The sequence below is a fragment of the Passer domesticus genome, chromosome 4, assembly GCF_036417665.1.
Source record: "Passer domesticus isolate bPasDom1 chromosome 4, bPasDom1.hap1, whole genome shotgun sequence".
Lineage (NCBI taxonomy): Eukaryota > Metazoa > Chordata > Aves > Passeriformes > Passeridae > Passer > Passer domesticus.
Genome location: NC_087477.1, coordinates 74,857,572 through 74,884,570, shown reverse-complemented (window position 1 = coordinate 74,884,570; position 26,999 = coordinate 74,857,572). Strand labels below are relative to the sequence as shown.

The following is a 26,999-nucleotide window of genomic DNA, read 5'->3' as shown; positions in this document are numbered from 1 at the left end:
GAGGAAAGAAGTGCCACCAGTTCCTGTGGCTGACACCAACCTCAGCCCAGCAGCCAAAGTGCCCCACTCAGCAGAAAGCTGGTGCTCAGAGGGGAAGCCTGACACAGAGCAGGGACACACCGTGGTGACTTCTGCAAGGCACAACTGAGAATATCAAACTGCTTACCAGCTTCCAGCTGACAGCCAAAAGATCAAACTCCTGAGGAAGCTTTTCATGCTGTCATAAAAAAGGTAATTTATGCAGTTTCTAGCTGAACAGTTTTGTTCTCACTCTATTCTTTACAATATTCATATTCAAGTTAGCTATTCTCTGGGACAGCTGATGTTGATAGATAAGCTACCTGAAACTAAAGGCAAAATGGTAATTTTCCTTTTTTGTGTGTGATGACTTGTTTCTAGTTACAGAATAGTTTCTTTTTTTGCCTAATTAAATACAGATTTACAATTGATAATTGATGTGTCAAAAGGCCTGTTATGACAAGTCCTGGGTTAAAAGAAACAGAGAGACAAGACAGTGCCTGGTAAGCGTGATGGTGTTCAAGAAGCTCTATGAGAAAGGGTCTGCCAGCACCCAAACATGTTCAAGCCTTTTGTAGTCCAAATGACCAGACCTTCAATCACATCAGAGCAGCAACACTGTGTGGGACTGAGCAGCTGCTGTGGGACTGAGCAGGGGCAAAACTGTCACACCAGACTGACTACTGAGCTGAGGCAGGATTATGTAGTCTTGCTCTCCTACTCATGTAAAATACTGTGCTAAGCATCACAGTTAGTCCCAGGTTTGCAATATTAAATCTGACTTTAAAAATAGACCATATAATTTGTAAAAGTGCATACAGTGATTCTCATTCAACAAGATTTCAAACAGAACTCTACTTCCAGTCTGACATTCCAAAACAGTTGAGTAAGTCTATCAGCTGAGGTTTCCTCATCCTTCCTTTTTGTTCATCAGCATTACAAGACTGTTCTGTTCATTCTCTTGTCCCAGAAAATGTCCTGTCCCAGAAACATTATCATTGTGTCTCTACCCTCTTTCTGTACTTCCCTTACTGAGGAATAAAAAGCAGATACAAGTGGTATCAAAAATCAAGATCAAAGTGCCTCTGTCAGCCTCTCTGTGATTCTAATACCCTGCTGGACAAAACCTCTGAAGCTACTGCTAAAATCAGATCAATAAATAATAGCACTTTTTAACAGTTTATTTGTGCTGTATAGACTGTGACTAAAACTGCAAGCTGAAGGTAGTGATTTATAGCATAAATTAGGAAGTTAGCTCCTTCCTCATTACTTTACTCTCAAGTTCTTGACTTAAAAAGATTTTGTTTTAAAGAAAAAATTTCATACTTTGCCAAATGGAAATAAAAGAGGAGGTATACTAATCTTCTGAGATTCCTTTGAGGTTTCAGAAGATAGCTTTGCTGATTTTGGAAAAGTTAACTGAAATTTTTTTTTTTTAAATGTGAGTGGATTTCAAACATAAGAATCTTACTAATTTTTGACTGAGACAGGTATCTTCCCCACACATACTTAGCAACTTGCCTATTTTAACACTTAATAGAAGTACTTTTGCAAGCCAAAAAAAGCTGATGATAATCACATATTACTTGCATTACTAGTTACACTGACAGTTAATAAAAGCCTTTTCCTTCAATAAAGTGCTTTTCTCTTTTAAGGAACAAGACTTGCCTAACTAAGACTGTTTTATCATTAGAGACTAAATGTAAAGGCTGTGTTTCAACTCACCCCTTCCTAGTTTTAGTCCTGCTTCCATTAAAACTTTAATTTGAAATAAAAGACCATCAAACCAACCAACCACAACAAAAAAACCCCAACCAAAAAACCCACATCCCAAAAAAAAACCACAAAACACCCAGAAAGCAAACATCAAACAAAAAAACCCAGAAAACAGAACAAAGAAAACATTCTAAGCCAGTCCAAAACAACCAAGCCTAACTGTTAAATCAGATTAACTGACAGCATTTAAGTTTTTCTTCATGAACAGTAGGTAGAGCATTAGATGTCTCAGGTACCCATTGGCCAAAACACAGATCAGATCTAGGAACAGCATTTGAAAATGGAGGGAACTTTGTAGCCATCAGTTCATTCTTAATACAGGTATTATTTTCTAGTTTGTCTTTCAGATTGAAATTGAAAAGTTAATATAAAAGGGAATTTTGTTTTCCTAACAGTTTTCCATGGAAACATTACAAATTTGTTGAATGCATAACAACTATCACTGAATTTACCAAATATTAAGTGAATACCTGACCAGTAAGCCTAGTTCAGATTAGCACCCATCAGTAACTGTGATGCTTTTTCTCCTATTGCAATGTTTCTTTGCAAATACAATATAAAAAGAAAATGTTAGAAGTATTTACTGGCTCTGTTTAAAGCTTTTCAAAGTAATGCTGGGCAGTTATCAGTGATTAGACATACATGATCAATTAAGTGGAAGAAAGTTAAGGATATCACTGTTCCCTTCAGCCAAACAGTTTTGAATACAATATGGAATTCTAATTTATCACCCTAGATTATTAAGAACTTCAGAGCTGTGCTCAATTCAAAACTTACTGAAAAGATGAATGGATTTACAGCTTTAACTAAGGACTTCTACTTAAGAGTTGATACCATTACTCAATACACAATTTAGCATGACCTGATGCTACAGACTAATTCAAATGTTACTGTTTAAATTATGAGAGCTGCCTGCAACTATTCAACATTAAAAGATCATAGAATGTCCTACCAGGACCATCCCCATGAATCATACCGTGTGTCCAAGAATTTCTTGAACTCTGTCAGGCTTGGTGCTGCGACCACTTCCTAGAGGAGATGTTTCAGATCAACATTTCCTAATATCCAAATTATCCCTGACACAACTTCAGGCCATTCCTTGAATCCTGTCACTATCAACACAGAGAAAAGTGGCGTCTGAAGAGAAGTGCCTGCTCCTGCCCCTTCCCTTCACAAGGAAGTTGTAATTGCAGTGGGGTCTCTCCTTGTTCTCCTCCAGGCTGAACAGACCAAGTGCCCACAGCCACTCCTCACACCACTTCCCCTCAAGGTCCTTCATCACCTTTGTTCACTCTCTTGTAGCTTTTATATCCTGCACTGGAGGTGAGGCCGGCCCAGCCCCGAGCAGGGCGGGACAATCCCTCCCTTGCCCGGCTGGCCGTGCTGTCCCTGATGTCCCCAGGGCAGGGATGTCCCTGCTGGCTGCCAGGGCACTGCTGGCTCAGGCTCAGCTTTCCACTGCCCAGGAGCCCCGGGTCCCTTTCCTGGCACTGCTCCGCAGCCCCTCATTCCCCAGTCTGTCCCTACAGCCAGGGCTGCTCCATCCCAGGTGCAGAATCCGGCACTTTCCCTGTTGAACCTCACATGGTTGGTGAATGTCAAAATCTCCCTGCAGGGCCTCTCTGCCCTCAAGGGACTCAGCAGCTCCTCAGCAGCTCCTCAGCAGCTCCTCCCAATTCAGTGTCTTCAGCAAAACAACTCAGTGTAGCTTTGAGTCCTGTGTCCAAGTCGTTGATGAAGCTGTTGAAGAGAAAGGCCCTGAAATGGAACCTCACTACTGACCTGTCACCAGCCTGAAGTAACAGAAGGTTTCTGACGTAGAATTTTTGTGTCTGTTTGTGTAGTTCAAGTTAGGTGTGTGTGATAAGGTTTTACATTTACAATTCTGATTATCTGTCCAAATGTTCTCATTAAAATAAAACAGAAGCATGCTAAATACAAAAGTGTTATTTTTATTTTTCATATGAAAAGTTGTGGATTTTCCTAATAAGCAGGTTCATTTTTTTCAAACAGTTCCAATGATGTTTTTTCCTCAAAAGGAATGCATCCAAAAAATAAAATTAAAATCTGTTGAAAAGCCATGATTGGGTGTTTGATATGGTAGTAAGCTTCCTGCTGTAGATAGTCCCAATTAATTCTGCCATTTTTTCCTTTTCATTGCTTTCCATTCACCTTCCTGTGTAGCAAGGCTACCAAGAAGTTCTTTCACTTTTCTTTTTCTGGCTGCATCTCTGTAAAACAAACAATCAACATATAAAATAATTCAGAAAGATTATATTGGGGAAAAATAAGTATACTTAGAGAATAATTATTAATTTATAAAAAGCCCCACAATTCTTTAATTTCACCAACACACCATTTAAATAAAAACATTTTGCATCCTCCTAAACTAGAGAAATGAAACTGCAAAGTTGAAAACACTTTAAATGATCTCTATTGAAAATGTTTGGTTTTCCTCAAATTATCCCATTTTATTTAAGTTTAGTGTGGTTGATCATTTATGTCAGTCTTGGGACACAGCAAAGAAATGAACACACGGCAGGACAACCCCCAAAGTGGTGCTGAAGCAAAGGCTACGTTACCTCTCCATGATTTCTGACAGCTGCATTCTAGCCAGGTATTGGTTATCTTTCCGAATCTCACGAATGGCTCCTTTAAGTTCACGTTTATGCCTCTGGATCAGCTGCTTCCTTTCTTGCTCCTTCTTGCTGCCTGCCTGCTTTTTTCCAAACTCTAAGCTGAAATAAGAATCTATGTGTAAGCACAGAACACCTTAAAGCCACAACTTTTTCATATTTATCAGGAGAGGTTTTGTATGAAAACTAACTCAGTATTTTAATTCCTGCATATTACATGGGTAAGTTGCAAACTAAGAAGTTGTGCAATGAACATACTGAAAAACACTCACCAGACCTTCTAACTGCACTTCATCATCATGCCAATGACCACACTTCTATTCCCCATATGCAGCCTGCACTTTGAACAGATTAAAAAATCTAGACTAGAAGAATGGAAGACATTTGGAGAAAGATGGAACCTCCCCATACATCTTAAATTTTTCCGGACCTTCTCAGCAGATGCATTTTACAGAAAAAGCCTGATCAATTAATTGAGGATAAGTGTGTATGGCAGAGCAAAGCTGTCCTCTTCAATTATTAGAATAAATAAAAGTAGATACTTTGTGCCCATGTAGATAACCAATATGGCTAAATAAATCAGCAGCCAATATAAAGCAGATTTTCTGAATCAGAACACTGTTCTATTATCTACAAAACTAAATTTGTGTTTTTCACCATCCATCTTTTACCATCATATATTTCATATACATTATGAACTACTCACTCTTATTCTTCTGACCTGAGTGCCTGACAGAGCATTCAGTAAAGCACCTGACCAGATAGTAACAATCTAATAACCTTGATATTTGTTAATTTACAATTCATTATATGGGCAAGAGTTGACTTTCAGTGCTATTTTTCCTACAGGATAATTGTTCTTGAAATTACTTTCCTTTTTTTTCCCCCTCCTTACCACACAAGTAGACGGCCCCTTTAGAATTATACACAAAATCTAGCAGAAAAACAGTTGGTTTGTGTCCTGCTTTCCAAATCCATTCTAGCTTGCTACAAATCTTAAGGTTTAAATGCACCTTTCCTTTGCATCCAGGGTTCTTTACTTACACTTTCACAATTTTAGGAGTATACTGTTTCAATGGCACTGGCTTCTTTTTCTCACATATCAGTGGGGTATAGTGTTTTTCTTTGTTCTCCATCTCTTTCAGAGCACTATGATACCATTCCTGAAAATGCAGAACAAATTACAATTGTAAAAGCATATCAAGGCTACCATAAATCAAAAGCTATTGCTAATTGAATCAACAGTAATGCTCTCCCCATGACTTTTTTTTCCTGTGTTAAGTCACAGCTACTCATTAGGACACTGCTAACAGTGACATGCTGAAATCCAAGTTGGATAATTCTTAAAAGCCTTTGGAAGTCTATTAAAATGGTATCATGAACAATAAGAAAGGTCTGCCTGCTGGTAGTTTCACCTAACAGAGGAAGAAGCAAGACTAAAGGCAGTTTAACTCAGACTCTTTCTTTCATGCTAATTTTAACAATGACTGTTTTTTAAAAATTTTGATGGCAAAAAACATAGGCCATTTGCCTTCATCTGAGTAATAAAACTTTGTTCTCCAAGGACATTTTACAATGCTTCTTTGAGGGAAAGATGATTTTGCTACATTCAGAAAAGACCGATTAAAAATCTGAATCTCATTTCTAGAAAATAAGCAACTGTCCCAGGTAAGGTACTGAGCAGGCATATTAACGTTCATTTTACATATACAGTTATAAGTTTTACCTCCCCAGTTTGGTACATGTATTATTTTACCAAGTTCTTAGAGATTCACTACAAAAGTATGGGAGCAACCAGATGTCCATATTACTCTTATAAATTATGTCACTCATGGAATGCCACATTATTACAAGCCAAGTGCTGTTCTTTTCATTTAGACAGGCAAGACAACATACACAATGGAAAAATACCTTTTCTAAATATTCTCTGTTCTTTTATTTCTTCCAGGGAATATCAAAATGCCTGAACATTGAAAAAATTAATACTTATACTAGTTTTTGGGTTTTTTTTAATGCACAGATGAAGATCACAGAACTTATTAACAAAACAAACATATTGATTATTTAAATCCTGAGGAATACATACCTGCATTTTTTCAGGATATTCATTTACTGGCATATGTTGTGTAAGCAGTTTTCTGACAGGATGCATTATTTCATGGAATGATGGTAAAGATTCATACAGAGCTGCACATTTTTTAATAAGGTCAAAACACAGGGCTAGACATGATAACCTGTTAATGCACAAAAAATTAACAATTTCAGATGCAAAAACTGCAGCGGATTTTCAAATAAAATCAACTGAATTAATTAAATTTGGACTGTTAGCAGAATCCACTAAAATTACTTGGCAAAACCAGTTACAACTAGAAATAGTTGTTAATTCAGACTAAAAATTTCTCTCTCCTAAGCAAATACCAAAAGAATTCCATCAGCAACAAATCTTTACGTCAGCACACTGAACACAGCAGATGACCTGGTATTTTTTCTGTTCTACACTTCTTACATACCTGGTATGATTTATCTCTGTTCTGCTGGCTTCCTTTAATCTAGTCACAATACTCAATGGCACATTTTGCTTCTCCCAACTTTTCAGATCCTCCTTATCACACACCAATAGCAATTCTAAATTTTTCCCCACTGGTGTAAATGGATGCACTACAGTATAACCTAAAAAACCAAGAACAACAGTCATTAAACAAGGTCACTTCTACACATTCTTTCTAAAGAAAAACAGCCAACTCATTTTACACTTTTAATTGTACTACCTTTAAAAACACTTCTATCTGTATTAAATTTTTCTAAACAATGGAAAACACTGGAGCATGGGGACATGGGTCAGTTGTCTAGTCACAGAATCCAAAGGCAGGGACTGGGAGAATCAAGTACTGTTCACTGCAGAAGGTCAGGCTTGAGACTAAGGAACCTGAATGTGCTCAGCTCCCTGGGACCTTAGACATCTGAGGGTCCTGAGGGAACTGGCAAGATAAAGCTCCTAAACCACTTTCATATTTGAAAAGCTGTAGTTCCCAGTGACTGGAAAAAGGGAAAAACAATCCTCCTTTTCAAGAAGGGAAAGAGAAGAGATTCAGGAAGCTACAAGTTGATCAGCATTACCTCCATGCCTAGCAAGACTGTGGAGCAGATCCTCCTGGAAACCAGGACAAAACACATGAAAAACACAGTGACAGGCAACATGGCTTCATTAAAGACAAAGTGTGCCTGACAGGTCTGGTGGCCTTCTATGACAGGATTACAGCGTTGATGGGTAAGGAAAGAGCAACTGACATAATCTACTCAGATTTGTACAAAGCATTTGAGACTGCCCTGAACAACACCCTGGTCTCTAAACTGGAGAGGCATGAATCTGGCAGGTGTATGACTCAGCAGGTAAGCAATTATCTGGATGGTCACAGCCACAATTGTGGCCAATGGCTCCATGTATGGATGGACAGCAGTGTTCTGAACATCTTGGGTGGGGACACAGACAGTGGGATTGAGTACACCCTCAGCAAGCCTGCAGGTGACACCAGGGTGAGTCATGGGCTTGATACTCTACAGGAAGGGGATGCCACCCAGAGGGACCCTGACAGGCTGCAGAGGTGGGGCCATGTGAACCTCATGCAGTTCAATAAGACAAATTGTGAGGTCCTGCATGTGAGTTGGGGCAATCCTACACATGGATACAGACTGGGCAGTATGAGTGGATTAAGAGCAGCTTTGCAGAGAACTCAGGGTATTGGTGGATAAGAACCTGAATTCTGAGCTGACAGTGTGCCCTTGCAGCCCAGAAAGCCAGTGCATCCTGGGCTGCAACAAAAGCTCGGCAGATCAAGGAAGGGGAATCTTCTCTACTTCACTGTCATGAGATCCCACTTGAAGGAATGTGTTCAGCTCTGAGGTCCCCACAGAAGGACACAGACCTGGCTCAAGAGCATCCAGAGGAAGGTCATGAAGATGACCAGAGCACTTCCCATTTGAGGGAGCTGGGGTTGCTCAGCCTAGAGAAGATAAGGCCCTGAGGAGACCTTACAGCAACATTCCAGTATTTAAATGAGGCCTATAGGAAAGATGGGGAGGAACTCTTTATCAGGAAGTGTAGTGATAAGATGAGGGGTAACAGTTTTAAACTGACAGAGGGCAGATTTGCACTAGATAAAAAGAAGAAACTCTTCACTATGAGAGTGGTGAAACACTGGACTACAGGCTACCCAGAGAAGTTGTGGGTGCCCCAGCCCTGGAAGTGTTCAAGGCCAGGCTGGACAAGGCTTTGAGCAACCTGGTCTAGTGAAGGTATCCCTGCCCATGGCAGGGGGGCGTTAGAAATGGATGGTCTTTGAGGTCCCTTTCAACTCAAACCATTCTGTGATTCTTTGATTCATTCTGTGGATGGGGAAAGTTAAGACATGAAGGTTCATGTTTGCCCTGTGGGAAACAGATGCACAGTTAAACTGCAGGTTTGGTCCAGGATGGAGCACTGGATATGCTTAAGAGGATAGGGCAGGTACAGGACTTTCCCACGGGGTCACAAGCAGAAGGCTTTGGCCAGAAGGTGGCCATGAGGCACAGGGAGAGCCCACAGCTGCAGCCAGAGCCTGTCCTGTGATCCCACAGCAGGGGCCCTCAGACACACTGTGAAGTCCTCTCCCACTCCAGCTGAGGGGTTTAACACAGGAGGAGCATGGAACACAGAAAATATACTGGAGCAGGGCATATGGAAAACAAAGGAATTCCTATGCACAGATCACAAGCTGATCTGTGAAACTACTTACACAGCAACATGAAAGAAGCATCTGAGGAATTTCTCGGCTAAGGGACAAAATAATTTGCAGTCTCTGTGCTGGACCTAGGGGGTCTTTTTCCCCTCTTTGTTTTCCTCATGTCCTGCAAGCTTGCAGTGGAATTGAATTCAAAACTTTTTCAAACTTTAAGTTCAGATTATTTACATGCTCTACAACTTGTATATAGCTCTTCACAGACAGGCAAGAAGACAGTATATTTAAAGAAAGGTTTTTAAGGTTTGAGACCCAAAGATGTAAAAGATCATGACACACACAAGCTTATGCAAGATCAGGAACTAAGATGAGTGAGTTTTATTATCTGCTTTACTTGTGAGAGGATAGCAGATCTCATTAACAATTCAATTAGCTAAAGTTATCAACCATGACAACTCCTTCCCACTCCCTCCACCTACAGCTTTTCTTTTTTAAGGTAATAGTTTTTACTCTAAATCAGACTGTATTTCAGTCTCTTATGAAGCTGCATTCCATATATCTTTCTCATGTGAGAAATTTATGGATCAAGATAATAAAATAGAAACTTTTAAGTGTTTATTTGCTGACTTTAATATTAAAACTGAACCCTGAGAATTCTTTTGGTGTGATGGTGCATCAACATTCCAGAGAGCTGCATGTCTCCTTATTTTAAAATATTCTCTGTTGATAACTTAACCATCACAACTACCAGAACAACTTCCACCATGAATATTTAAAAACACAATTGGATACTTTGGGAACTTCAGAACATCAACACTGGCTGGAAAGTTCTCAAAGAGAACACCTCTTATGTATCTTTTATTGAGCTTTTCCTCACTGCTAACAGAAACCAACACCATGCAGATTTAACTAGTGCAAAATCATTAACAGAAATAAAAAGAAATCTTTTAAACAAAGTAACAATTGATCAATGATTACCACTAAAAATTTTTCACGTTTCTTATCTAATTTTGCAGAACCCTGTGTTTTAACTTTACCAAAACCCTCTGTAGATGAAATACTCCTAATATACACAAAGGAGAGAATACTTTTAGTACTACGTAACCCACCCACTCCATAACCTCTTCCCACCTCCTTCTAAGGGTTCAGCTGTTGGTGTTCTGAGAATCCAGGGCTTAGCTGTGATGCAGCCCAGCTGTGTAACCTTGGCTCACACTTCAGAGGAAACTGCTAAGCTGTGAGAAGCAGCTAGGGAAAGGTCTGTGGGGTGCATCCATGCCAGGTAACAAAGGTGAAACTGCAGTGATAGGTTTGCTGAGAAAAGGCGTCAGTAGTAGATCAAAAATTCAAAATGGAAAAAAAAAAAGGCAGCATGGAAAGGCAAAAAAAAATCCTGAAGGGAAAGGAAGGGAGCTGCCTACTGAAGTACTGGAATGCTAACAGAAGCTAAACCTTCCTCACCAGACTGATGACTATTTAGAGAACAGACTCTTAAGGATCTTATCAAGAGTGATAAGCATACTAACACATAGTGTGTAGTTCATTAAATCCCAGATATCTTGTGAGTTTATCAAATAATTCCAATTTTCACTTGGTGATATCCTGCCTACAGAGTCTCCTCCTGCATACTGTGCCCAGACAAAAATATTAACACATGAATTAGTTACTATGCTCTGACAAAACTCCTCAAAAGTAAATTATTGTCACTGAACAGGTCAACAAAAAGAGCCCCAGAACCAGAACAACTTTAAAGACAGAAACTAATAAAAGAAAAAGAAACTTGAGAGACTGGCAAAATAAAAAAAAAATTGCTAACACAGGCATCACACTGAAAAGAATTTTGTTATCCCTGTTGTCTGTGCAAACTGTTAAGTTTACACACTTATTTTACTAATCCTGCTTGTGGGGATAGCTGCCCTCTATTACACTACTACAAATCCATGTCAGATAAAGAAAACCACCAGCTTTGTGATATACACCTCTCATTTAGCTCTCATTTATGTGATACAGCTATTAACTGAAGATTAAGGGTATCTGCAGCATGAGCTGCTGCCTCACTGTGAACTTACAGGGTACTCATCAGGAATCCATTAGGAACTCTGAATTTCAGAACACAGTCCAATCACACAGTCTGTTTAGAACAACAACACTGCAAAAATACTGCACTGTGGCCAACATGAGTTCATTTCCTTTAATAACTTCAGTCCTTTCCTTCCTGCCAACAACACAAGAGGATCCAGCTCACGACAAGATGCCCAAGAATCAAGGTTGTGTTTGGCTGAACTTGCAGATGATTTTGGGCTTTTGTTCAAAACCAATGAAATCAGTGTGAAATATTCATATTTAAAACATTTAAAAGATTAACCCAAATACTAAAATGGACTCTAAACAAAATACTCATTTACTCTAAACAAACTCACCCTGGGCCTGGTTTTTGGGTAGAGAGATGTGAAGTACTCCAAGAAGGAAATTGATGAGTTCTGGTACAAATCTTCTGGAGAGAGATACATATTCCAGGAACAAACAGCATATAAATAACCCTTTAATAACATCTTGCAATGTTGTAATGCGACACTAAAAGAAAAAAAAGAACATAATATTCCTAATTAAAAGTCTATACATAACAAATACAGAATCTCCCAATATATTAATTATTAACTATACTGTAAGCATTGGAAGTATATAAAATTACAGCCTTTGATCTTTGATGAGAACCACACTGGTTTTCCCTGGTCCTCAACTGAAGAGCATCTGCAGAACTGAGTAACAGGTTTATCAGAACTCATTTAGCCACTAGAAGGTGCTAAACCACAAACAATAAATCCTTCAGAAATGAATTAGTGAAATAGAAGGCTCTGAGTAACTTGGCAGCAATTGAGCAATTAGCTCAAGACTTTTGAAACATATAAACAGGATATTAGGATAGAAAAATAAGGACATGTTTTAACTCAATGCACTGAATTAGGTACATTTTCAAGGAAAACAAATACTGCCAATTTTTAAGTAAATAACCTCTCAAGTATGAAGAAATGCAATATATGGAAAAGAAACCACTAATGAATGACTTCAGACTGTATTCAGTCTGTTCTATTAGTCCCATGTAATTCACCATAGAAGGAATTACTTTGTGACAGCTTGAAAAATTGAAGAGGGATGTTTTTGTGAGTTGGACTATAGCCTGCAAGGATGTTTTCCTCTTCACCCTTTCTTCCAATTACTATCTGTGGTTATACCAAGCACAAAGCTGCCTTTGCAAATACATTTCCACTACATAATTTAATACTAACATATATATTTGGAGTCTGAGGAAGAAATAATATACGTATAATATAATCCTGAGGTAAAACATTACAGACATACCTTAGTAAGTAGCTGACTCATGTACATAAAAGCAGGTGTTACAACTGGGTGCCAGAAGTCAGAAGTTGGAAACAGCAGAGACACAATTTTCAAATAAATAAGCTGATTGCACATAAAACAGAATAAGACAAAATATAGTTAAGACATTATTCCCAGAATCTTGTCTTTATACATATGTAACTTTTGAATGAATAACTGCCACACAGTAGTCAAAAATACTACAATATACATAATTTTGAGAAATCTGGTATGATATACAGAACTCATTTATTGAGATAACTGTTGAAGCTAGATGAGAAGAAGGAATATCCATTATGAGATATCCATTATAGGTCTAATATTGGATTGAGGCAGCTGAAAGAACAACTAAGAAGGAACTCTGCCTCCCAACCCATTTACTCCATGAGAACCCCATCTGATCCCCCTCAGCTCACCACAGTCACATACTCTCACACCACAAACACAGGAGCACGTGGCCACACAGCACCTGACACCTTTCAACCTCAGCACAGACAATGAAGTGACCAGAATCCTCAGGCACTGGCACACACCAACAAACTTTTTCAGCCGAAAGAGCTAAGCAATGATTAGCGACACTTTTATTGAAGGGGACTTGAGTGACCTGTCAAGATCATATGGAAATTAAACATCATCTGCAAGGTAATTATGAAAATTACTTAAGTGGATATTTGCACAGTAAAGCAGATGGAAGTAAAGTTTCATTGCTTCCTCTCTGCTCCTCCTTGATTGTGAAAAAATAATCTCCTGAAGTGTTTTGGTTACTAAATACCCTGAATTGCAGGCTAAGATAACAGTAGACATATGAAAAGCCATAAGACAGCTGATCTATGGAATATTTATTCAAACAAGTGCTTTGAGAATACAAAGTGATATAATTCCACCTTAAAAGATAATGATGGCCTGCAACCTGGCAAAGTCTAGTGAAGGGAATGAAAGCCAAAAGTGCAACTGGTGTTATAAAGATGACAGTGACAAATCAAAAATAAAAGTTAAAAGCTCTCAACAATACATTTCCTGCAAAACCCAAATATCCTGAATAAAGACTCTTCAAAACAACTCAATATATCTTCCAAGCTGTAAGAACCAAGGCTTCAGTCCATTTTCCTTCAACAGTCTAATTATTCCATTAGGCAGCAGCAATTCATCAAGCTGACAGAAACCAAGTAGCTCCCTCTTAATTAGATTTATGCTTTGTCTTTGAAACTTCACTATAATTAAAAAATAATCATTTTCCTATGCTCCCTTTTTGAATTCTCCAACAGCCATTTACTTAGACACTGTAAAAGGAATCTGTTCACATTTAACATGGCAAGTGAAAATGGGCTATTACCAATACAACAAGGAAAGAAATTCTTTCCAAGTCACTAGTTTGGCCATTATCTATATATAAAGTACTAAGAAATGTAATTTTATATCCATAATAATATTCTCTTAGTTTGTTTTTTGTTTGGCTTTTGTTTTGGTTGGGTGTTTTTTGTTTTGTTTTTTTAACCCAAGAGATATTGCAGAGATATCACACTTCCATGGAGCATGTTTTTTTAACATTTGTACTTTCACAATTAAAGAAGTCACAATGCAACTGATGACACCACTCCTTCCTAAAACTACCAATTTAAGTTTCATCTGGAAAACAAACAGTGCTCTGCTATGAAGACTGGAGAGACAATTTTAAGATCTTTTCCCTGTATTAATTCCAGTCACACTTCTATTCTGAAGAATGTGTGTATTAATTATTTCCTAGGGGTGGGGATTTTTTGTTGTTGTGGGGGTTTTTGTTGCAACTTATCTCCAGAAAGGCAATTTAAAATACTGAAGAGCCTGGAAAGTCAGAGATGCTGATAATTCACTACCTAATGTCATTTTGCACTTATTACCATTCTGTACTAATGCAAAGGGATTATCCCAGCAATGTGCATTTGTTACCGTGTCTAAACCTGGAAACGTTGCACGGCCTTTGACTTCAATTACTTCTTCCAGATCATGTGCAGCGTCTCGAAGGATAAACTTGACACTGTCACTGGCTGCCTCAGGAAACATCTGGCAAAGATTGTACAATGGCCTATTAACAAGAAATTTAAGTCATAATCATGTAACTGATGTTAATAAAAAATTGATTTTTAAGCACCCATAGGAAGGTTTCTTGTGTTCCATCTATATTGTAACAATAACAAATTGCCTGCAACAAATGTTCCTTTTTTAGAATATAAATTATTACTGTAATACTTTAGTACTCTGTAATACTTTACAGAGACATGTACTTTTCATTTGACCTTCTCAGAATCCCTGATTTTAAGTTTCTAAATCTTAGATGAAAAATGATTTTAAACTTTAAAATACGCTCCTAAATCATTTGCCATGGTTATGACATATCCTTCTGAATCTCCTAACTGTAGATATTACTGCAGTGAAGTATGCTGGCTTACACTAGACAGCCCACTATTCTAAACACTCTTAGGCAATATTAAACAACATGTAAGACAGCAATGTGGTTAGCAAAATTATTAGTGCAAACAAGAAAAAAACCCCAAACATGAAGTCAGATCAGCTCCTGCCCTATGCCTACTGCCTACAGGCACATGCAGTCTGGAACCTGAATCTGTTTGGTCTTCCAGCAGTTTCAGTGAAATTTGTCTGCAGAGATATTAATATATCCCAGTTCTAAAAGACAATCAAAACATATTTACCCTTTGGTACAAACCATGTGTGACAGTATCAATGGGTCAGAGCCCTTCCTGATGAATGCAACAGAGCAATGAATGCTAATACTGCACGGAACAGATTTTTAAAATCTTACTGAGTTTAGCAGTAAATTTAAAAAAAAAATATGCTGAAAACTACATAAAAATAACTTGAAAGAAACCTGCCTATCCTGGAAAGTCAAGATAGGAACCACTGACCAATTTTGTTTGGAAGGGACCTTTGGAGATCATCTGATGCAGCCCCCTGGTCAAAGCATGGCTAACTTCAAAGCTGGATCAGGTTGCTCATAGCTTTGTTACATTTTCTCCATCTTCACAGCTTCTCTGGGAAACTAATTTTAATGTTCAGTACCTTTTCTGAGAAGATTTTTTTCTTTAAATCTAATTGCAATTTCCCTTGTTGCAGCCCTTGCCCATTAACTCTTGTCCTTTGCTGTATACCTCTGAGACAAACTTGGCTCTCTCCTCACAGCCTAACTGCCTGTCAGGTACTTGAAGACAACAATGCCAAACTGACAACTTCCTGCAAAGTGTTTAGCTGGAACTTCCATATGAGCTTACTGTAACACTTTAATTCCATTTTCATTTAGCTCTCTGAGTGAATTCACAGAGCTAAAGCCCATGGAAAAAAACAGAGATTGTAACAGAAACTGCACAGTGTCAGTGCAAAGCTTAAAATCCTTTAGCAGCTGTCTAAATAACCTCCTAGAAATGAGTTTCATGCATATATGGTATGACTTATCCACTACCCACAAAAAGCATCTTGCAAATCAAAAAATACATTCTGAGGTTTTGAAAATCTCTTGGTACAATTAATAGATCAAGTAACATGTGAAACAAAGTTAAAACATAAAGGCTAAGAGTTACCAGCTGACAACAAGTTCTACAGGATATCTGAAACAAGCAACAAGATAAATACTTTACTCTAGGTAGCTTTTCTCTTTAAATCCTTTTGTTCCTTCAGGGTTTAATACTTACAGGACTAGTTTGTCAATTGTTCTGAGCTCTGGTGAATCCAGAGTTGCTAACTCTCCAATATATTCCAAAAGGAAGCCAAATAATTTCTGCAAGAAATATGTTAAAATTATTAAGTTTTTCTTCATTGTACATATTTTTGAACAGTGATACAGACTTAGAAAATGAAGATTATCATGTTAATTCTACTGTTATTCACAACATAGAAGCATGCTCCCTAAATACTTACTAAAACTTACTCTGGAATTAAAAGTTATTTTAAACATAAAACAAAACATACTTCCAACTTTGCTTTGTTTCCCACGGCAAGGCTTGGATGATTGCATTTCTGAATTCTCTCCAGTATAATAAGCTGCTGTTCTATTGTTCTTCCAGCCAATAAAGACTTAAATGTCTCGTAGGACTCAGGAACTAGAAAATAAAAACAAAAATTGACCACACAAAAATCTCAAACTTTACAGCTTTAATTCAAGTGAATGTGCAACAAACTTCCAATCTGAAAATTAAATTGTTCAGAAAAAAAGACACCAGAAATGTTTTAAATAATTACCTTTTAAAGACTAATAATCTATTAGCATATGTGTAGCATTACTCCCATGAACACAAGTCAGAAAATAACATGTTTTTCAATGCTTAAAACTCAAATCATCCTCTATTTACCATGTATACTGAGCAGCACAACTATGCTGACACAAAGCAGAATCAAACCTAAACACACATTCAATCAAAAATTTACCATAATGCAGCTACCTTTATGTTTAATTCACACCTAATTAGCTTTTGTGTAAAGAACATTAAGAAAAGTAACAATATCACCACAAATATAAAATTATTTTTAAAAAACTCCAAAAAACCAACAACCCTGGCATGTATTTCGTTTTTTATAGAAGTCAACATGCTAGAAGACATCCTAACTAGTTGTGGTTTTTTGAGTTATTTCAATATGACTGCTTTCTGTTAAAGCAAACCCTGAATGCAATTCAAAAGGCTTTGTGTAGTAAGTCATCTTCTTTGGATGGAAAAACACAAGCACTTAAGGAAGTTGTTTGAAAGGTTGTTTAATCTTGCAAAAGATACTTTTGTTTGAGAAATCTACACTAGGACAATAGTTAGATGAATTATGTACTTAATATGAATAAATGTTTTGTGTACTACTTGAAACATGTCTCCTCCTTCCTGCTAGGCATGGACCCAAGACCAGTCAAACTCTGAGTGTCTCTACAATAACTCAATGTTACATCACAGGGATTAAACTTCAGAATCCTGTCTCTCCAGCATCTTCTGACAAAAATGTCAGTCCAAACACCAGAGAAATTATCACAGAAAATGGTTCTGGCTTCTCTTAGGTAAAACAGTAGCACTTTGGACTGGATAAGCTGGCTGCCTTAAGAAAGAAGCACAGGTATTTTTATTTTACTCCCCTGTTTTTATCTTCTAATTCTGATGCTGCTCAGAGGCATAGAAACTGCTCTGGGATGAAACAGATCTGGTTCCTACTTCTCTAAGCATGAATAGGTTTGCTCACTAAGAACAGCAGTTATTGGCTGCTCTTTGAATAGTAGAAGACAACGAAGGAGCAAAACTTCCTGAATGAATCCAAGACCTACAGGGCAGAGAAACTGACTGGTTGTTACAAACCCCCTGACAACAAAGGATCTCTGCATCAGTCCTTTGCTTACCAGCAAATGTGTAGGGAAGCTCTGATTTGGCAGCTTCTCTCTCTGGATCTAATTTCTCCACATTCTGTGATTCATTTTCATTTGCCTTGTGTTTCGTCTCTTCATTAGTCTCTGCAGCTTCTCCTTCACTCTCAAGATCAGATTCAATATCAGAGTGGCCATCTGCAGCATCATCATCCTCCTCATCTTCACTCGCAGATTCTTCCTGACTTTCTTCTTCATTCTCATTATCTTCTTCCTCTCCTTCCTCCTCTTCTTCCTCTCCTTCCTCCTCTCCTTCCTCCTCATTTTCAATATTAATTTTCCCATCCTGTCCATAGAGAAAACAAGCCAGTTAAAACACTGATAAAGTGGCAGCAGCTCAACACAACCACCATGCAAAGCTATCTTAAATATGCACCAAGAAAATTTGAGCCTTGCTACCCTGACCAGACAGTGAATGCCAGCAGCGCCAGACAATAAAGGATATTAGAGAGAGAACATACATACAGATATAAAAAAAGGTAGGGTATTTTCAAGGGGCTGAAAGAAATTGGAAGAAGAGATAGTATATGAGGAATAAAAGAAACCACACAGAAGGAAAACCATCAGATGATACAAAAAGGACTTTAACATCACTTACAGGAACATTCTTTGTATAAAAATATGTTCCTTCTATGTGTTAAAATAGCTTATCAGATACACATTTGGTCCCATCCTGATTTTATTAATCATCAGTTTAAATTCACATTCACAACTGGTATTCTCCCCTTCAGGGAGAACAGCAGTTCCCTTGTTACTTGTGTGTGAGAGGACAGAATCAGCACACATGTGCACCACAGCCTTGGTGACTGGTAATATCAGCTTTAAGGCTATGCTGCTCTGCCACCTTAATCAAACACATGTCAGAAATCTACTCATGTTCAGACTGAAATTCAGTGGACCCTGTATCAATGCAGTGAAAATAAATAAAAAAAAAATACCAGAAATGCCAAAGAGGCTCCTGTTCAACCCAGCAGCCCGTGGCAGAGGAGGCTGCTCTAATAGCAAGAATACAGTCAGGGTACTTGACACTTGTAAGGCCACACAGAACACAGCATGCAGTTTTGGGCCTTCAAATAAAGGTATTGATAAACTGCAGCAAGTTTGGTAGAAAGCCACCAAGACTACTGGGGGCTGGGGTATCTGCTCTGTGAGGAGAGGCAGGCCTGGGCTTATTTAGCCTGGCTATTAAGAAAACCTCTTCACAGTAAGAGCAGTCAGTGCACATCTCTGAGCAGCCTCCATTCTTGGAGATTTTCCAAGAACAGACTGGATCTGAGTAAACTGGTGATTTCATAGTTGACCTGCTCTGAGCAGGAGGTTGAACTAAATGTCTCCACAGAGCTCACTTGCCAACTGTTTTTCCTAATCTTTTTTACAGACCTTTGAAAATTCATAAATTTGAAACCTTACCTTGTAAGACAATAAACGTCTGTCATCTTTATCCAGGATAAAGCCATCAGCCAGATCATCAGCTGACATGTGGCTGGGTCTCTTTTTATTTGCCTCTTCATCTATTCCACGCATGCGACGTAATCGATCTGCCTGTGTTTCACAAGAAATACCACACACAGATGTGAGACATCTAAATCAATCATGTAACCACACCAAAACAGAAGAGCTCTCAAATACTACAGCTAGGAAAACACAAGGAAAAAACAGTTAATTTGGATTACTCAAAAAGTTTGTGTAAAGAAAAAACCCAGCCAGTTGAGAAATTATGGGCAAAAGCTGACAATATCTTTTTTTTTTTTTTTTTTTGTAGGGAGTTCAGTCTGATAAGAGCACACAGTAAATTGGATTAGCTTATTTAAAAGGCTTTAAAACTGGGTTAACCAGAAGCATTGTGTTCTCTTATTTTAAAATTTATCTCTTTTGCTTTATGGGACATCATTACTAGAAAATAAAAGCTTCTAGTGTGCTTCAGGATTTTGCAGTGTTTACGTTTCACGTGTGTGTATCAAGCTTGTAGTGAACACAACCACATCCTAAGATTTTTGGGATACAGGCTGAGCATCAAACTCTAAGATGGCAAGAGTAGAAAAGAAAAAAGTATCTCTCTGTTCTGCTATTAGATACTGAGCTGCTCTGATGCAATCTGAAGGTACTGAATTTCCTACAGTCTTAAAAGTGTTCTTAGTATACCAAAACGAAAGAAAAAAAGTGAAACATTTACCAAATTATTCCATCTTCCCATAAGACTCAGAGCTCCACGTAACAGAAATAGCATGCAACATTTCCAAGACATTCATATCCCTCTGCAAAGCAAAGCTATGCACATGCTACCACTGAAAAGCTTTTGCAACAACAGAAGAAAGCAATAAATTACTTGCCCAGTATATTAATTCAACTGCTGTGCAACATGAGACTCCACTAACTTAGGAGCACCTCTCAACTCTGAATAATTTAAAACATTTAAAGGCAAATCAAAGTAACATTACATTTTTGTTGAAGGAAGATTGACTCATTTCATAAACCTCCACAGTCACACACTAGGCCTATGGTGGTTTTTTTGGTTGTTTTAATATCAGATTACAAACACAAACAGAAGAGTTCCTGAATTCACCCTCTGACGAATTGCAGTTTAGTACAGCCACTTATAATCTAAGGTCAAGGAATGAATTTAAGCAGTCACTCCCAAAAGACAGGCCCCAAACAATCTCAGCCATAAATGGTATACCTCGAGCTTCTGGAGTCGGGCCTGCTCCTCTTTGGCCAATTCTTCTTCTGTCTTCAGCCTTTCTGAAGGTTTTGCTTTCATCTCAAATCCAAGTTCTCGAACAATCATATCATATTCATCGGGCTAAAGAAATATTTATGCAATTGTTTATTATCTTAAGTTTCATTATTCTGCTTTGTAGCCATCCCTCTGCCAGACTGCTTCCAAAGCAAGCTGCAGAAAGACTCAACTCAGAATTAAGACAAGGAATGTTAAGAATTGTTGAAGAGAAATTCTCCTGGAATTTCCCTCTTCCTTACTTAAATTACACTGAAATGAAAAGCTTAAAAAGAGTATCTTAAATAATAACTGGATTACTTATCACTTAAAAAAACCTTAAAAATATTGTTTATTGAGAAAATACAGCCAGAATTATTCAATTAATAAATTTATAATTTATATTACACTTTACATTTCACATGAGATAAGCCTTAGCTAGCTCCACTACATGGAAGTCTAGCTTAAAGAAAATAAAAATGGATGCTGCTATTCAATGATCTTCAACATGCCATGGAGCAACTTAAACCCAAAAATCAATACACCAAAATATGAACTTTTGGTCCAGTATCTTCTGTTGTACTTTGAGATCAGTTTTAATGCAAGACTGAACTACTTAACTGAAGTTATAAAATCTGGATTCTACTGCAAAACAATAAATGGAAATTCATGATGTTCTGCAAGAAAATACATATTTACAGAAGAAAAATAAAAAAGCTCAACAGAATGCCTACTCTTACATTTAAAAGTTTATTTCCCTTAGTACAGAATACAAATGACAGAAAAAGCATGAGACCATACAATATCTACTCAAAAGTAAATTTTTTCCATTCCCTTTTTGAAAGGGACAGAGCCCAGTTTCAACAAGGAAATGTCTATTGTCAAGTCGTAGCTGTTTCATCAAAGGAACACTCCAAAGGCACTCAAAATAAGTCAGTGTTCCCAACAATTTTAATTCTTCAAGAAAATTTACTCTGTAGTCAAGAGTATTGTTCAGTCTGCAATCTGCCTCTCACTTGACAATTAAAGAAAAGCAAACTAATTAAAATCAGAGAAACCACACAAATCCCTATATTCCTCCAACTAATCAGATTGTTGTAAAACTGCAGCACTCTTTCAATGTCAATAGCAGCAAACATTTTGTTTTATTAAGTGATAACTTTGCCTTATAGTTCAGCCACTGCAAGTCAAAACTACAAGTTACTAGAACCAAGGAAATCAGTCTAGTCAAAACCTCACCTTGGGTTTTTCTACTTCTTTGTCCTTCCTCTCTGACTTCGGGGTTTTGTGGGCCATAAGGGTCTGGATTTCCTTCCAGTCTTTGTCAAGTTTTTCTGTCAGTTCTAGGGCACTTTCTCTCCGAGTCTGCCTCTCTTGCTAGAAAAATAAAACAAAACCAAATGCAGCAGTTATGTACAGATAAACATGACATAGCATTCATAACTTAAAAACCAAAATGCTGTCTTGAACAAATGAATTATTTCAAATATTTACCATTTTGAAGCTGCAAACATTCTTTGTGAAGAAGTATAGAGCTATGATGGATGGTACAAGGGTTGCATTCAGAAAGCAGGTGTGACCACAAGGAGAGATTTGGGGATACAAAACAATGGCAGACACACAAGTTATATCTAAAATGTCTACAAAGTCAGACTTTATTCAAGGAGCTTGGACTCCTCTCAGTTTCCTCCTTTGTTTGCTATGCCACTATTATTCTATTCTATAAATACAGAGATGGTGACAGCTTCTTAATCATGCTCATTTATACTTCAAGGCTAAAAACTCACCTTTTCTTGTTTAGATTTGGCTATCATCTCTTCAAGCAGTTCTTTCCTAGACTTAGGTTTTTCCTCTTCTTCATCTTGCTGCTCACTTGATAGTTTTTTACGAAGGAGACCTCCACCCCCTCCGAAGTGAGCAGCAGTTAATTCAGCTAGGGAAAAAAAGGAGGATGTAAATCTTTCAAATCCACACATGACTGCAAGAGTGCTGCTGCTAGGACAGTATCTCCCAATTCTTTGAGAATGGGAGCAATTTTAACTATTGAAGCAGTCATGCATTAACCCCATCCCTATGAGAATGGCCATACCAAAAGAGATTATGTCAGACACATAATTTACACTGACAAAATACTTGGGATGAGGTAGGATTATACTTTTTCCCTGTATTTATCCAACAGGTAGGTCCAAAGATGCAAGAAAGCAACCAGAAAACTCACACTTTAGATTCTGGCCAAAGGGCTCAAAATCCAGGTACCTGTTTATGCTGAAAAGCTACAGAGTAAAGAAGCTTGCCAGTAGTATGTCCCACTTAATCCCTGCTAAAGTCCAGAGACCTGGTCTGTGTGTGACCAAGAAGTAATCAAATCTGGTTTAAACATTCCAACCAAGAACATGATATTCTCTCTCACTGAGAGACAGTACTGAACAAATGATGTACACATTTACCAGTAACAAAACTGCCAGTGAAACTCCAGCTGGCACTTCTTACCTGACAGTGCTCCTGTTTCTTCTGTGTCACTGTCACTATCAACAATATCATTTAGTTTTTCAATTTCTGCCAAAGATTGGCCATAGTGAGTCAATTCCTCATCTTCATTAAGATTATAGATATTCTTCTTTCCATAATTTTGCTAAGAACAGTAAAACAAACGAATGAAATATCAAAAGATCTTTAGCACCCAGACAACAAAATAACACAGCCTTTAGTTTCAGTGCTAGTTGAGGAGATTCTTATTCCAGTGTTTTGCTGGAACTTAACACTGGAATAAGAGCACTGTCAGACCAATATTTTAATTCAAATACATTTTAAGTGAGAGAGTGTCATGTCTCTCTTACACTGAAGGACAAATGGACTAACCCAGGAAACCTAGGGAAATGAAGTTTTAGCTATGTATCAGTAACATCAATTTTTAACTACTGCATTTCAGGCCTAATGAAACAGATTTCAACCTATAAAAATTACACTGCTTAATTCTGGATACTGAGTGTGATGAGGCAGAAAGGACAGTACTGCACATTCAATTCACAGTACAGAATGACAGCAAGTTACAGAGTTCCACTCAGCTACTGAATATACTTGATGGTGACCTCCTTTTCCTAATTTAACTCCTAAAACAAAGCAGTCAAAAAACCCAATTAATCAATGAATCTGCTTATAACTAGCTTTCTTGCACGTTGGTACTCAAAAAACCATCTGCTTCAAACAGTTGTCTTGCAAAACCAAAAAGATTTAATGAAAAAATTTCTATTTCCACAAAAAATTCCTTTTTTCTAAGTTCCAAACCTATAAAACAAAAAATAAAGCATTACCCTGCAAAACCTTCTATTAAGGGGGTGCTCCCAACCTAAAAATTCAAGTGTGCCTTGTGGTTTTGTGTTTGGCTTTCTTTTTATTTTTTTTTTATTGTTTACCTGTCTTTCCAGAGCGAATCGTCTGATCATCTTTTCCTCGGGAGTGATTTTGGTGTTGTATTCACCAAAACGTTTATCTTTAAACACATTTGTCTTTTCTCTCTCTTTATATTCTTTCAGTAATGTTTGATTGCGCTGGAAGGAAAAAGACAGAAGGGGATAAAATTAAAAGAACAGAGAGTAACTGCTGCCAAAGCCAACGTGAAAGACTCCATTGTATCCTATCAACATAATCTTTATATTGCCATCATATCATAAATAATAATTTATCAGAATGCAATGAAAGAGAAGGAAAAATAATATTAAGTTTTCTTATAAGCACCCATGTGAAGATAAAATGTTACACCATATCTCACCTTTATTTTATCACATACAAAACCTGTGCATTTACACTGAAAAATTCTGATATGTCTTAAAAGCTTAGTAAGCTAAGAATAACATATTAAAGAAAGCAAAAAAGCCAGCAAAAGTTAGCTGAACTTTTTTTTTGGGGCATTTAATCTAAGACATAAAAGCCTTGAGTGGATCCACACATCTAGACCTGTGTCAGTGCTTAGTGTGGGAGAGTCAAGCATCAAGTCAATAAAAAGAAGTTCATCACACACCTACACAAGGTACTTATTATGTACTCTACTTTTGGGACAGGTAAGGAAATAAGTTTACTTTCCAGTGCCAGTGACCTAATTCATGACAAATATCTGATTTATCGTACTATAAAATAAAACCCCAAATCCTAAAATGTGATGTACAACATTCACGAAGTTTTCTAAAATCTTGACTAATAGTAACAAAATCTGAAAGCTAATTTATAATTTCATGCTGAAGATATTATATAGTTTCTAAAGAAAAAAAATGTTGGCTGAAGAAAAAATGTACAGGCTGAAGAAATACCCATTTTTATTTAAAGCACATGAACAGACTCTTACAGAAAGACACTGTGCCATTCATATTACCAGAACCTCACAAAGTGCTGCACTCAAGGTAAAGGCTGGGTTTCCTACTCTAGACCTCTGCAGACTCACTGAGCATTCACAATTTTCATACGCTGCTGTAAATGACACTGAAACTCAGGTTTCATCTAATATTGTGCCAGTTCTACCTTCTATGTACTTCTTACAGTGACCACTATACATATTTATAACGCATAATATGCACATATTTCTATGTACATATTATTTATATTTATGCATATGACTATTATAAATCAGTGTATAAGGTTCATGTACACTGTATATGAACATTAATACCTCCTCATACATTTGGTATCAAAAAGCATTTTTGTGGGGTTTTTCTGTATTCAATAATTTGATTACTTCTCCTATTGATAAAAAAGAAAATACCTAATGCATCACTTTTCACAATACATGTAACACGATAAAATATCTCTTTGCTTTCATTCATTTGCCTGTCCAGTAAGTGCTTTAAATTCTGTTTACAGCATGTATGTAACATGTCAGGGAACATCTGGGACATACTTCCAAACTGCCTTTTTCAGCTTTTTTTAACCTACATAGGTTTGAACTTTGCTGGTTGTGTGAAGTGACAGACGACTAAAAAGTCCTGTTTTTCACCCAGGAATAAGGCAGGCTGCTGGAATCCCAGATGCATAGTATGACACACTCTCCCTTGTGCATCACAGATTTTGGTCAGGTAGCTACTGATGGCAAGAAAGAAAAAGAGGCATTCTGAAAATTATACAACGGTTGAAGATAAAAAATTTACTCTTCTTAAGTTGTATGGTGATCCATATGACAGCGGGGAACAGATTATTACATCCCAACACACTTCTACAACACGACTATTCAGTCTGTGCACAAAAAATCACCCGCATTTGTTTTCCAGATCAACAGTAGTTTCTTTGTAGCTACACATTTCTCACTGTATCCCGACCTTAGTGCCCTTTCAATCTTTCATTATTATATCACCGTTACAATATTATTAAGAAGCTGAACATCGTGCGATGACCAGAACCGACCACAGTAATGAACACTGACTCTGATGCAGCACTTACCCGCCGACAGCACGTGCCATCGCACTGTGGACCTGGGTACCTCATTCCCAAGAGAAGAAGAGCTGCACTGGTGAACGCTGGGGGCTGCAGTGGCCGGAGCCACTCCCCGAGCTCCGCACCACCCCGAGCACGCCGAGGGGACCGGCCACTCCTCCTGTGTCCCACCGAGGTGGGCGCTCATTCCACCCGAGAGCGCTCCAGGCCATCAACACACACCATGCTTCCTCCCTGCTCTGGATGTCCTCTTACCTTCTTGATGGCCTTGGACCGTGAGACACCCGGCAGCCCCACATCGTTTTTGGTCTTCCTCCCCAGAATGTCAAACTTCTGCCTGTTGACTTTCACCTCAAAGGGGTTGCTCTTGACCACGGCCATCGCCGACTTCACGGGGCCCTTCGCTGTGGAGGGCCCTGACACCTTTTTCTTCCGCTTCGCCGCCTTCCCCATCTCTGCTCCGGCTGCCCGCGGGGGGAGGCAGCGGCTCGGCCCTCAGAGCGCGGGGCCAAGACCGGGCTGCCAACGGGGCGGGCAAAATGGCGCCGAGGGGGCGCAAAACCCCCTGAATTCCCCCTTGGCCTGACCCCTGCCCTCCGCCACAGCTCCGTGAGAGCCGGAGGGGCGGGGAGCGGAGGAGGGAGAAGGGAGAAGGGAGAAGACAGAGCAGCGCGGCCCCGGCGCCCCTCACCCCGCCGTACCCAGCGCTACCACATGCGCACCGGCAGCTCGCCACCTCTCGCGAGAGCCCTCCCCCAGTACCGCGATATTTGCCACTCTGCTCCCCGCCCGCTTGGGGACGAGGCCGGGGAAGGTTTGACGCACTACATATCCCAGCAGCCCCGCGAGCCATCGCGCGCGCGTGTCCCCAGCGCACAGCGCGCTCTGCCTGCTGGGACTTGCAGTCCCGGTAGCTGTGAGGGGGTGGCAGCGCAGGGGCGGTGCTGCCTGAGGCGGGCGGAGGA

The 26,999-nt window shown here is 38.6% G+C and overlaps 1 protein-coding gene across 1 annotated transcript; it reads right to left on the bottom strand.

Annotated features, from left to right (window-relative positions):
• Positions 1 to 3,726: 3,726 nt before the first annotated feature.
• NOP14 (NOP14 nucleolar protein) lies at positions 3,727 to 26,742 on the bottom strand. The gene is made up of 18 exons (XM_064418840.1): positions 26,290 to 26,742; positions 24,030 to 24,164; positions 23,107 to 23,248; positions 22,404 to 22,549; positions 21,856 to 21,993; positions 20,581 to 20,703; positions 19,314 to 19,445; positions 17,880 to 18,189; positions 16,481 to 16,611; positions 16,204 to 16,289; positions 14,450 to 14,585; positions 12,506 to 12,607; positions 11,566 to 11,719; positions 6,941 to 7,100; positions 6,517 to 6,664; positions 5,475 to 5,593; positions 4,377 to 4,532; positions 3,727 to 4,025 (listed from the first exon to the last, which is right to left on the bottom strand). Exons 1-18 carry the CDS (start codon positions 26,485 to 26,487, stop codon positions 3,926 to 3,928), a joined length of 2,616 nt encoding a protein of 871 aa, XP_064274910.1. The 5' UTR covers positions 26,488 to 26,742; the 3' UTR covers positions 3,727 to 3,925.
• Between the last annotated feature and the right edge of the window lie 257 nt (positions 26,743 to 26,999).